This window comes from Leptonotus elevatus, chromosome 1 (assembly GCF_054856555.1).
Source record: "Leptonotus elevatus isolate MCC_2025b chromosome 1, RoL_Lele_1.0, whole genome shotgun sequence".
Taxonomy (NCBI): domain Eukaryota; kingdom Metazoa; phylum Chordata; class Actinopteri; order Syngnathiformes; family Syngnathidae; genus Leptonotus; species Leptonotus elevatus.
This window is the reverse complement of record NC_141239.1, coordinates 20,481,146-20,494,986: the sequence shown is the minus strand read 5'-3', so window position 1 is coordinate 20,494,986 and position 13,841 is coordinate 20,481,146. Positions and strand designations below refer to the sequence as shown.

The 13,841-nt window shown below is 38.7% G+C and overlaps 2 protein-coding genes across 2 annotated transcripts; one reads left to right on the top strand and one right to left on the bottom strand.

The window, feature by feature from the left end:
- Positions 1 to 36: 36 nt before the first annotated feature.
- LOC147181199 (guanylate kinase-like) lies at positions 37 to 6,222 on the bottom strand. Its single transcript, XM_086082535.1, has 7 exons — positions 6,054 to 6,222; positions 3,681 to 3,794; positions 2,944 to 2,985; positions 2,639 to 2,874; positions 2,183 to 2,267; positions 1,577 to 1,662; positions 37 to 816 (listed from the first exon to the last, which is right to left on the bottom strand). The coding sequence occupies exons 1-7, from the start codon at positions 6,085 to 6,087 to the stop codon at positions 778 to 780; spliced, it is 636 nt and encodes a 211-aa protein (XP_085938661.1). The 5' UTR covers positions 6,088 to 6,222; the 3' UTR covers positions 37 to 777.
- On the top strand, positions 6,199 to 11,917 carry c1h1orf35 (chromosome 1 C1orf35 homolog). The gene is made up of 8 exons (XM_086082510.1): positions 6,199 to 6,759; positions 7,898 to 8,045; positions 8,148 to 8,193; positions 8,261 to 8,343; positions 8,636 to 8,708; positions 9,313 to 9,392; positions 9,726 to 9,845; positions 10,831 to 11,917. The coding sequence occupies exons 1-8, from the start codon at positions 6,663 to 6,665 to the stop codon at positions 11,087 to 11,089; spliced, it is 906 nt and encodes a 301-aa protein (XP_085938636.1). The 5' UTR covers positions 6,199 to 6,662; the 3' UTR covers positions 11,090 to 11,917.
- The last annotated feature ends 1,924 nt before the right edge of the window (positions 11,918 to 13,841 follow it).

The window sequence follows — 13,841 nt, the reverse complement described above, 5'->3', positions numbered from 1 at the left end:
ATTTCCTTTTTGTTAGAATCACAATCACTACATAAATCAATTCAAATGCAGGTTTTATTGTAGCGGTTCTGTTGAAGACACGTAATTGTGTGCCCCCAAAAACACACACGTACAAAAACCAAAAAAACACCTTTCATGATCACCAGGCCTTTGTTACTTTATACTTTATACATTACTGTATTGCCTATGACATGGGACTTAGTCCTAATACAGCAGCAACAATTTATTAGCACAAAGTGTAGAAAAACAAACAAACATGAAATGGAATACATATGACATATTTCAGTTGACTCTCGTGCTCTCTTGAATTCATTGAAATGGATGTTGTTGGGTTTTTTTTTTACCATCACTGTAGGTGTAATCACAAGGTTTCATACAGATTAACCACACAAAACAAAACGGCACGAGACAAATGGCCAAATATGTGAGCTTGACAGACCAGTTGGTCAACATGACGGAATGAGTTCAGTTAAGTCTGGGGCGGAGAAAAACTGTTGATGACTGCATACGGTGCCAGTCGTCTTGCAAGTTAACAATAAAACACATAGCAAAGCTTTTAGAATACAAATGTAAATAGTATGAAAAAAAAAGGAAACATTTTTCTTGTCATAAAAAAAACAAAACATGTTCCACTATGTCTAAACACACATGTAAACCTATATATTTGGACAAATATACTCGGGGAGCTTTTCCAGACCACCTTTTTTGGATGGAATGTTCACAACGAGGTCTATGGTTTAAGTAAGGAGTGAATGGTGTTATGTTATGCCCCGTCTCCTATGAAGACATGTTGATTTTCTTGACCATGTTGATTTCCTAAGGGAAGGGGGGAAAAAAAGGTAATCCGATCATTTCAAAGGAGTTCAATACATGTCTTGACTGTGATTTTAAAATTTCGGAGCAAGATTTAAGTGTGGTTATATCTGTGACATAAAAGATGAAACTTTCTTACAGTGGTTAAAAGATTCACATATCTGTTGTAGTTAATTAAATCAATGTAGCATCCAAGCTTAAATAAAATATAATTATAGTAGTTGCCCCTTTATTTAATGTAGCATCCAAGCTAAAATGCAACCCATTTACAAAAAGTTCATGATTGATCAAATGTAGCTTTCACGCTAAAATGAAATCCACGCACAAGTTAGATTAATTAAATGTAAGATTTAAGATGAATACTAAAACTTGATTAGAGGCATTAAAATGTGATTAAGAGTAACATACAAGAGGTGTTCAGGTTGTGTTACAAACATTTAGCTTTTTAACTTGCTAGCGCTACCAGTCAAAATAATGATCGTGCGGCACTTTTTGGTTTGTACTGTAAAACCAAGTTAGGCATAGAAATACATAAATATATTTTTAATAAGTTGTTGTATTTGTTCCTCCTGCCATCTAATAACGTGACAATACCATCTTTATCTTCAATGCTATATTAATCACTTTTAACTTTACACTTGCTTGACAACCGAAAACTAAACCGCTATGTTCATGAGTTTGCTTGCATGTTAATGGCGTGACGTGGAAACAGTGTTGAGTAGGACACCATGACTGTCAAACCATAAATTTAATTTAAACTAACCTCAAGAAGCGCATCTCTTAAGTGCCCATAAGCGTCTTCCAAGTTGTCGTTGATGATGATGACGTCAAACATGTTGGGTTCTTTACCTGAAAAACAAATACGCTTACGTTGTGTTTGGTTCTGGTGGTTCGGATCTTCAGCGGGGTACACACACATACCAATAACCAGAATGAACTTGAGTGTTTCTGTTTTCACCAACATACAACAAAGTCACTCGTCTTAAAACACTATAATGTTATTACTTTATTTATACGGTGTATTCCGGAAGGTTCACTTGTTGATGATGCATGTTGTAATTACGCTACAGCAATGGTGTCATTATTCGCGTGCTCATGCTAGAAATGTATTTACATGGCTAATGAGTGCTGTACAATATATAATCCACTAAATAAAATAAATAAAAAAGTGCTGCATAGTGATTTGGGAGTAGGGAATGCGTGAATAATTGCGAACGCAGCCTAACTGCAGCTTCTTCTATTCTTTCTTCTCCAACTTCAACTACTACTACTACTACTACTGCTGCTACGCTTTCTTCTTTGTATTTTCTGGCTGTGTGGACACCCTGTGGCACCATGCTGCCTCTCACAGGTCAGTCTTGGTACTTACTTAACTCAATGTCGACCCTGGCGGCGTGCAAGCGCCTCTGCAGGCTCTCTTCTGACTCTGTTTTTCTGTCTCTTAGACGGGCTTCCTGAAAGTATATAAAAAGCATGACATGGACAGGTTTATTGTTAAATAAGAGTTGTTGTTTTTTTATTTAATTATTTGATGTATCCTCAGCAAGATCTTTCATGCTTAGTGGCTGGGTTGCATCAGGACGGACATAAAAACTGTGCCAACCATATTGCGTATTACTCGCTGTGGTAACCTCTAACTAAGCTGAAAGTCAAACATTTTATTTATTTATTTATTTATTTATTTTAAACTTTCCTACACATTAGCGTGGTCTAGTGACTACAATGCGATCCAATTTACATACTAAGTCAATGTGTGTTGCCGCCCATAGGAAAATAAATCAGTCCTAAACCGAGGAGCCGCTGCACATAGGCTTTTTTTTCTCACCAGCACATCCAAAGATGGAGGCTGGATGGAGATGTAAATGGGATTGAGGTCGGTCTTCTTGATATTCTTCACCCCTTGCATGTCGATGTCGAGTATGCAGATGAGGTTGCGCGCCTTGACGGCCTGCACGGCGGCCCTGCTCGTCCCGTACATGTTCCCGGAAAACTCTGCGCTCTCGATGAATTCGCCATTATTGATGGCCGCCTTCATGGCTTCCCGTGTGACGTAATGGTAATCTGGAAGACAGGACAGCGAGGTTACGTGATGATGATGTCATGCATACCAAAGAAAAAATGAGGATGTACCTTTGCCATTCTCCTCTCCAGGTCGTGGGTCTCTTGTTGTATCTGACAAAGGAACCACAACTGTGTTATAATTATGGATCGGCACCATCAATACACCGAGAAAATGAACACTTACATAAGGAGTTATTTTAGACTTTATAGCTTTTTTAATAGTAAAAAATAGGGGTGGGAATCTTTGAATGTCTCACGATTCGGTTCCATTCCGATTTTTGGGCCTGCGATTCGATTCAGAATAGATTTTCGATTAAAAAGATTTTTGATTCAAAATGATTTGATTGACGATGAGTTTTGCTTCAATCTATAGAATCTACTCCAGTCCGACTCGCTAATGCTAATTAGCGCGCTACTCGCGGCACTTTAATCACTCAAAAGAACGGCTACGGCTAAAACTTTTATTAGAATAACTTGATCGTGACTTTTTCCTTCTACTCTCTAATGTGGCTACAACTTAACAGTGTATCAGACCGCGTGGAACCACACTGCCCCCCAGTGGCCAAACTGGGTACAACATGAACAGCGCTCCAAATAAAGCCACACACAGACAAAGGCAAGACAGTATAAAATAATATAAATAAAATCTATTTTGGGACATTTAAAATCGATTCTGAATCATACTAAATGAGAATTGTGATTCTTATGAAAATCGATTTTTTTTTGGTACACCTTTAGTAAAAAAAAGTTCTTAGCTCACATTAATCTAAAAAAAAAAAAAAAAAACACACACAAATAAAGCTTACGTGAGACACTGAAGCCGAAGACACCCCTGTATTCTTTCATGAGCTGCTTGAGCAGAGTGCTTTTACCCGCCCCGGATGGGCCGGTCAGCACCACAGGCCTGGGTCCAGCCATAGCTATAAAAATAAATAAATAAAAAAAGACAGAAGAGAAAGAAGGCTTGGTAAACGGGTTACACACAGGAATTGTAGAGGCTGAGTCATGAGTTTGACCAAAAACAACGCCACAGGCAATCAACATGGCTCCCTTGAGTAGTAATTACTCTTCCTTAATGACAGAGGCATTTTCCGCTTGTGGAAGCAGTAAAGGACACACCTGCGATATTCACAACCTTACCTAGGCTAACTTACAATGCACTCCATTTACCATCGGCCGTGTCTGACTCATTAAAAAGCTTCATTACCTCCCTGCCTTGCCTGAGTGCTCACAGCTCCGAGCATGAAGAGAAGTCAAGTGTGCAGAACCGTACAGTCAGGGTAGGACTATATTTACATACCAGCCCCGGTAATGCACTTCAACATGAATATGTGGAGATAATGTAACCAGAGCAATCAGGAAGTGAGATGTGATTATTGCTGAGGTTTTAAACCACTGTGTGCAATAAAAAGGATGCAGGATGCTGAAAAAGTCACAGTACTTACATCAAATATCAGACAGGGCTTCGATTAGTGCCAAGAGAAGGTCGGCAACATGAGAGCGTACATGCCAAAAATACCTAAACGCACAACAATTCAGCAAAAAGAGAAAAAAAGCTGCATTTAACAGCCTGCTCGTGTCCAAGCAATCCCAATGGGGCCCGGGTTGTGTTTGCAGGTGCAAATGACAAGAAGTCCTCTTCTCCATTGTCTCTTCCCTTAAAGGGCCAGTGGACTTCTTTTTTTCCTCTCACATTGTTGATCCCTGTGTATATATTTAGTCACCACATATGCAGCCAAAGAGGTTTTTAAATAGTCCTAAACCCACACACCAATCGCCCTTTTCTTTGTCAGGTCTGCTATTAATACCATGAGAGGGTCCTTTCATCATTATTGTTTGTTTAAATGCAAACCACCGGATCGATAGTACTCAACAAAATTAATAACAACTTTATTTTTCTTGTCATCTGGATTGACACGATTCCATTGGACAAATGCTAAATTTAAGGACTGTGATTTTTTTTTCGTTTTAGAAACTCATTTAAAAAGTAAAATGAACCGATTTGATATACTCTATCATTACGAGCCTGACATTATCGAAACACACTAATTTGTGACGCACACACACCTGCTTCTGCCCAAACAACACAAACATAAACACACACACACACTGAAAATCTAACCTAAAGCAAAAGCATAGACAACAAAACATGGGGTAAATATACATTAGAAGTGTGATCATTATCAATAAAGCTAAATAATTGCAGATGGTGGCCTGTGGAGTAATGCTAAGGTTACTGTAATTTTAAGAATGACCCCCAGCCAACTATACGCTAAATAACTTAGTATGCTTGTATCACTCACTACATGTAAATTCTACTCTTACTCTATTGTTTATTTTTGTTAGGTCACTGCCCAGTGGTGACACTTGGTGTATGGTGTTATTTACTGTATGCACAATGTGAAATCAGAAATAGGCATTACATTTGGAATAGGGCACTGACTACAATAATATTCTTAAAATTGCATTACAAGTGACTAGCTCAGGTGTTTGTCATTTGTTGATTTGAAAATGTTACAGACTCGATGTAAGATCTTTAAAGTAAATATGCATTACTACACCACAGTCTCAGACAGACCCATAATCCAGCACTGACCTTGTGCAGCGTGACAGGAAATTAGATATTTGACTTTATCAACTCCGGCTGACTCTCATTGGAAGCAAATCATGTGAGATTTATTGGCAATGGGCGGCCAGGAACAGTCCTTTACTGTCCACTGTAAACATGCATACATGCATTGTATACACGAAGTAATAGTAATTTTAACATCCCTGGTCAAGACAAACAAAATGTGTAAATGTATTGTTACAACCATATTACATGAAGCCGACCAATCGGTTGCAAAGCATTTAAAACTGCCACCCTTACCCAATGCATGTTTTTCCTCGATTGTAGTGACTCATTTCATACGCCATAAAAACGTTTAAAGTATCAACTGACAACTAAATTGCACTCATCGAAAGGAGTAATACATCGATGTTGAAATGTAACTTCTGAATAACATGCAATATGAAGAAAAACAACCGGAGTGATCCCCCAAGTGATTATAAAACGAGTCTTTACAGCCAAAAAAAAAAAAAAAAAAAACATTAGCGTGCAGCATCTCGATTGAAGCCGCTGCCACACTGCTGATAACCGCATAAACATGAAAAAAAATGAACATCTTTGTTCTTCCTACCTGAGTAAAGCCTGGCGAAATATCTCATATACATTAGCGGTTACTTGGACGTCACCTCTTTATGAGGACGTCCCGGAGGGATTGTGCTCGTCCTCGGGCTCAGGCTGGGCTCCTTCGCTCCGAGAGACTTTCTGCGTTGGTGTCGTACACCCTGCGTCATCACTACGCGACCAAGCCAGTAAACAAAGAGCGTGAGCGACGGGATGCGCACGTTTGCACTAAAACAACAAAACCACTGGCATATTTTAATCATTTCTATCGTTTATCGTTAAACTTTTTTAATTGTGACTGAAAGTCCTGCTACGTATTGAGAAAACTCAGTCAATAGCGAGGCGGTCAGGTGACGTCAGGAGTCTTTAGCATTCATAAACGTTAACGCGGTGTTCATTTCTTATTTAAACGTTCATGTTTTACTATACATAAATATATATATATATATTATTATTTTTAACTATACAGGCTATTAAAATCCCACTGGGGAGAAAGTCGCACAGCAAACCCAGGGGAAGTAGTCGGGCGAAAGTCCCCGGATGTTAGAACAACGGAGGCCGCGATCGTGCATGGCTAAAGCTAACTAGCTACAATTAATAGACGCCCAAAAATACCAACATGTTCGGTTCTTCGAGAGCTGGGGGTGTTCGAGGAGGCCAGGATCAGTTCAACTGGGATGATGTCAAGGTGGACAAACACCGAGAGAATTATCTGGGTAAGTGTGTACCGTGCAAAGCGATGCTAACTGCAAGCGTGTCTTAGCTAGCCACCACAATCAGACAAACAATAGCTAATACGATAAATAACACGCTAACGTGGCGTCCTGACGCTACGTGCTGCATTTCCTTACCTTCCACTGCGGTGTCCTTCATCGCACAGATTCTTGATTCTTGATTGATAGTTACTTATGTTTTTCCAGTCTTATGTGCTGCTAAAGTCCAATTCATTGCACCCCCCGATTCGATCCACGTTGTCACTCCGCTATTTGAGCCCCCCTTCAACTATGTCAACATGCAGCCTCCGTGGAAGGCCCCTGCGTTTGCGATATACAACATTCATTTAAACAATTTGAATTGCCACTATTTTTGGATTACTGTATATCTTAATTTTGTCAAGCTATTGGGTTATGTTTAAAAGTTGCCAGGTGGCTCGAAGATAATGTGGTTAAGAGCTGTCAAGTTTGAATCAAACCCACCATAACGTTTAAAAAATAAAATGTATTTATTAAATGTGCAGAAATAAGTGTCGGTGTCCTTTTTCCTCTGTACTCAAGGTGTTATGTACATCAATGTTTCCTAACCTTTATTGAGGCAATAGGCACCTGTTTTGCATCAGAAAAATCTCACGTCAAACAACTTAACAGTCACAAAAAGTATGAATACCGAAATGATGATCTCGTCTCATTTCATTCACAAAATGGCGTACTTAGTACTGTAAAATGTGTGCTTGTTTAATTGAACACAATCTGATATCCTCGCTGAAAGTCGAGCGTTATTCTGTTGCGTGAATAGCAGAAAAGTTTCTCCCATCTGATGGAAGAGCATTTAATTGCTCTGCCCGTTACTATGCATTGCAATTTGCTAACATATCTAGATAGACAGATAATGTATTGTTAATAAATATATATGTTTTAGATTTTTAGACACCTGTGATGAGCTCTCATGGCAGACTAGTTGGAAATCACTGCTCTACATATTAGATGTTAATGTAATTATTACAACTAAGGTTCGTGATGGACAACAGTGTGTTCCGACTTATGCATAAATTTGAATTAGATTGCCACTGAAGCAATGGAAATGAGGACACTGTATTTCTTATGGGTAAAAACGGTTTTCCGTATTCTTGTGTTGCAGGAAATTCTCTCATGGCTCCAGTGGGCCGATGGCAAAAAGGCAAAGATCTGACGTGGTACGCTAAAGACAAAAGTGGACGCACCCGGACCAAGGAGGAGGAGCTTGCTGCGGTGAAAGCTGCAGAACACGACGCATTGATGGCTGCCTTGTAAGTGTGCCACCCAGAAAAGCCGACCGTAATTGTTAAAATAAAAAAAGTATATACAATGTCTAAAAGTAATGTTTAACTAATTTGTCCATGTCAATGTAGAGGTCACAAGGTTATAAAGAGACAACCCACTGGACTGACCAAAGAGGTACTGTATTCCACCATGTTTTCTTTCATTATCAATCCATAAACACAAATGGCTGACATTCTCACAGGACTTGGCAGATATTTGTAGAAGAGAAGATGATGATGGTGAAGAAAAGAATGTGGATAGGCTCTCAGGATTGGGAAGCTCCAGGTGATTTTTTGTTGTTGTCTTCTTTGCATGAAAATAATTTCAAGGCTGTTTTGTAAATGTAGTACAGTATTTTTTTTTATTCTAATTAAGCAAGTTGTTCCCATTTTGTTTATCACTTAGTAGTGTACTGAAAAAATACAACACTCTCGCCACTTACCAGATGTATTTGCGTCCTATTAGCAATGTTCCCCTTGACATTCAATCTCAACAAGCATCTTATCGCAGACAAGAGCTGTCTTCTTCTTCTCTCAAGTCTGATTACTAACAAGTTTGTTTATGTTTCTATTTGCAGTGCCGGCTCACGGAAAATGGTCCTCTCTCAAAAGGAAAAGGAGGCTGTTAAAATGGGCCTGCCAGTTTTTACAGTAAAGCCAACACACAAGCACTCACATATTTTTGATTTGCAGTGAAACGCTCCAAAACTGAGCACAATCTGTGATGCTGGTTGGCTTCCAAGTTATTCTCATTTCAAAACACTTGTTTCCAAATAACATAAAAGAAACAAATTGTCTTAAAACCTTTTCTTCTTCTTTTTTTACTGTACAGTCAAAACTTTTAAGTAACAAACATTCCTAACCACCATACTTCTGAAGACTTAACCACTCAATTAACCACTATAATAAAAGTACAAAGAAATGTTAATGACCCATCCTGACAGACAAATAATAAGAGAGGAAATTATTATTGGAATTGGAACTAAGGATTGTGCACTCTATACACATTTACCAGTAAGTATATCTGCTTGGTAAAATGAATTGGTGTATCATGTAAGTGACGTAATTGTACTGAGCAGTAAGTCCGTTGCAGTTCTGTGATCTTGATCAAGCACACGATGACTTTGAATTTTGAAACTGGTTCCACAATATACATTTCTACATTAAAAGGTGGCTGTTTATGTGTGAGGTTTTGTCATCTACGGCTTGATGGAACATAAGCAAAATGAAGCAATTTACTTCACGGTACTTTCAGCACCACAAGACTGCAAATCGTCCAGACACCTCAACAGCGAAGTCATCAGAGAGTGCAGAAAAAGAAGAGGTAGAGCAACGGTGAGTAGGCATTCGTTTTTACACTTGCTTAATCTAACAGGATCAGTACAATACGGGCTGTATCAAAAAAGTGCTTGTTATAAAAAACAATATTCACAGTAATTATCATCATTGTGGATTATCAGTACAATGTAAACTGCAATGACAATAATAAACATTTGTTTCTGGTGTTGAGCGTTATCTTGTAAAAGGCCAAATTTTAAATGCAGGTGTTATGTTGGATCGCATTGTATTGTAAAATGTGCACCTGTGCATAATGTAGCGTTCCATCAGTTTGGCTGGAAACGTGTGTTTTGCATTCCCACACTGCTTTTTTTTTTTTCATCTTTTTAGTCAAGAGAGCAAGAAGAAAAAGAAAGAGAAGAAGAGCAAAAAGGAGAAGAAGAAGAAGAAGAAAAAGAAGAGGCAGAGAAGTGACTCACCCTCGTCGGATTCAGATGATGACAGAAAGAGGTTGGTTTACCAGCGAGCCTGTTTTAGGGCACCGGGTGCACAACTGTTGATTATTAAATCATGTTCATAGATTGCATGTACTGTACCGACCTACCGGGTATGTTTTAACCAAGCTTAAGTTCAGATGCATTTGGGATATTAAGAAAAAGTTTCACTAGAGGGCGCTAAAACCTCATTCACTTGATCTCAAACTTGGCTGTTTACAAGTATGGAAAGTTGAGCTTGACGCGCTCCAATAAACCACAGGCAATCAAAAAAAGAAAAGGTTTTACTCAAACGCAGAGGGGATAGACATTCAATATTAAGAATTTACAAATTAACATGGGGCCTTTCATTTAAAAATACAGCAAATATATCAAATGTATCCAGTTCTTTAAAAAAAAACACACCAATTTATTAAAGAACAACAAAAGTATATATATATTTTTTTTTTAACAATGCATGATTAAAATAGCACACCGTTTCAATATACTAGAATATTGTTGAAAAGTTCATTTATTTCAGTAATGTTAAAGAAGTGGAACTTATAGTACAGAGTCAGTCAAAGAGCAATTTGTCCCTAATTTCTTGATTCATCTGCAAAATCATTTTGATGGCTTCTTATTTAATATTCTAATGTCTGGACATTTACATTTGAGGTTTTTGTTACCTATAAGGTGTAATTATAATGAAAAACAAATCATGAAATATTTCACTCTAAAGTAACTTGTCTTCCACTAATTCTTATTTATATTGATTTATTTATATCTATTTCATTGAGCTTCACCAGTATCTGCATTGAAAGTGGATGGAAAAAAGTACTACTATAGACAAAATGCAGTAATCTGAACATGACGCTAATGGGGATGAACACAACACTGTGCAGGTGACTGAGATACTTATCGTTACAAAATATCTGCCTCCACTTAATGGTAATGGTGAGTCTCATGATTTCAAAAAGGATGCGAAGCCGCAGTCCAATTATTTGCCCTCTATTGCTCTTCAGGCCCCGAAAGGACCACCAGCATCCTAATCCATCATACCACAGCCAGAGTGGAGCCAGACCCCATGACAGCCATTCAAGGGGGGCAGAGGGGGCAAAGGAGCAGCGACAACCCCCACGCCCCCATCATCGACCGCAGCGCCACGACACAGACTCCTCCGACGGGGGGTCCCCTGTCCCCCGTAACCCCTCGGGCCACAAGACGGCCCCTGGCGGTGCCGCACAAAGCCGCAGGCGACGCCACGACACAGACTCGGACTAAGCTAATGTGCTTCTCCGCCGCCCAGCCCCGCCCCTCCCACCCACTCACTCATAAAGTTGCTCTTCAGGAAGCTTGACCGCTCCTGAAGACCTCATTTACCTAATGGAGGCCTTCAGGGCCATTTTTGTTGATAGCCTTTTATTACCGCCTCTTTGTTTAGTTTTTTACCCACAATGATTAAACTTTCAAAAATACCAATCAGAATTGACCATTAGCTTTTTTATTTTCCTTTCTTTCTATTTTTTATTTTATTTTATTTTTTACATATTACTAACTCCTAATGAAGTCTTACTAACTCGATACCTCAAAGGCAACAATAGAAAAAGTGTGATGATAAGAATAGAACAGGAAATGTAACTTAATGCATCCATGAAAGACAGAAATACTATTTATTTACTGTATTAATACATAATGTCATTTTACCAAGCATCTAAAATAATCTATATACTAGCATAAACAGTATAATGGGGGATGACTAATATTAAAATGACCAGAAAGGCAACCCATTAACACGTCAGATGTCTTGGAAGTTTGTGTAATTTTATTTTACTTTAATTTTAATAAGTAATTGCATAGTACCTGGCGATTCGATCCGTATCACGATTCATCCCGATACAAACCTATACATTGATTATTGCAATTTTTATTTATTTTTTTACTCAAATTTAGAAAATAGTCATCAGTAAACTTGTACATGTACTCTGTAAGATTTGTATGAAAATGTATTTATCTGAAACATCAGGCTTATAACTGAGCCACTGTATTTAACAAACAGGTTGCAGTCTGTTTCATGTTTGAACAGCACTGAAATAAAATATTAAGACTTTATGTTCCATTAATATAACATTCTTCCATGCTTAAAGTGTGAACCCTAAACCTAAGTAATACATTTTGTTGAATATTCCCATCAAAAATTGATGTTTAAACATCGATTTGGCCGCATTTTGAATTGATTCGAGAATTGCACACTGTAATATCGCAATATATTGCTTAATTAATTTTTTTAACACCTCTATTAATAGGTATGTCTTTCCTATTGCTATTCAAATGTTAACCTAAATATCAGAGGTGGCAGATCCAGGTCCAGAAAGTAAAAACCCTGCCACAGTTTGGCTATAGCCCCTGATGCTAGCTAGCTAGCTCCCTAGCAGGTAAACAAGCACCATGGGAGCTAGCTAGGGTGCTGGCTAGCTAGCACCTGGGGCTAAAGCCAAACTGGCAGCGTTTTTACTTCCTGGACCTGGCTTTGCCACATCTGCTTAATATTGCTTAGCAAAAAAGCATGACGGAGATGTTCACCAACAATCTCCATTATGTCAAGCCACTACCAAATTTAATTATTTTTATTTTATTTTGCTTTTATGACCGTTTTTAAGATATCCCTGTACTGATGTTACCAAGTACATTGCTAACCTAAATATAATTTAACTGAAAGTGTAACAACTAGCATGAAAATGACCGGAGAAGCTCGCCTAACCATCGTGTCGGGCATCTTCTAAGGGTGAGTATTTTACTTAACCATACTTTGATACTGGTTGAGGTATGCTTATCTTAATGTTACCCAGCAGAAGCTAACCTAAAAAGCGTTCAGATAACCAAGGAACGTATGTACTGTGTATGGTGACCCCCACCCCCGAATAATGCTACCAGAGACCTGTCTAATCTTTTCAAGGTTTACACCTCCAACTGGTACACTGCCATTGTAGTAGCTGCTCCGAATAGAGCCTTGTGTTTGCATGTGCTCTGAATGAGGAGGAGGGGGGGCACCTGTGGGGGGTACACAGCAAAAAAAAAGAAAAAAGCGGGGTATTCATAGAGAAAAAAAAAATAGACAAGCATAGCGTTAGCATGCCACACGCAAACCAAGCTGATGGAGCAGCAGGAGAGGACAGCCCAATAAAAGCCTCCCTATGAGCAACCCTGGACTCGTCCTCCCCGCCCCTTTGCCACCACCTCCATTTTATAGGCTTGGCTGCATGAGCCATGGTAGCCTAATCAACCTGCAAGAATGCCCTTCTAAATGACCTCCCTACGCACTGTGCATGCGACAAGTCACTCGCTGCTTCAGGCCAAACATTTAAGTGTCCTCCACACACCCACCGGCATCACATTGCTCTCTCCCAGGGTCACCTAATGAGGGCAGCTATGCCCCCCCCCCCCTTTAACTTTCAGTTGTACTGAAAATCAAATATATCATACATTATATTATCACCAGGAACTTTTTAGAACACATTTATTTGTATTACTACATTTGGTTGTTTTTACTTGCTAATGCTAAATGCTAGCTTGCTTGACAGACAATTCAACAGTGCTTAACAGGTCAATGCAATTACCATTATCCAACCTTTTTTTGCTCGGTCCCAGCTGGCTGTGCTGTTTACCTCGCAATCCCGCGTCGTAACATTGAAAACACGTCACCAGAAGCGCTTAGGGAAGTTTGTAAGCAGGGTTAATATAGTTTTGGAATTTTTCATTTTAGGTTGTTTTTATTTCGTTTTGAGTTTTTATTTTATTTATTATTTCGTTTTAATTAGTTTTCAAGGTGGTTCTGTTAGTTTTTTTTATTAGTTTTAGTTATATCACAAATGCTTAGTTTTATTTTAGTTTGAGTTTTAAAAAGAAAATGTGTATTGTGCGCAATATAAAAAAACACACCATGGGAGCAACGTCATCTGAAGGTGCTTTTCTATTGGTTGCTGCTAGATGACGTCACTTTTGTGTGGCACACTTTCAAACGTCCTTATTCCGGTTA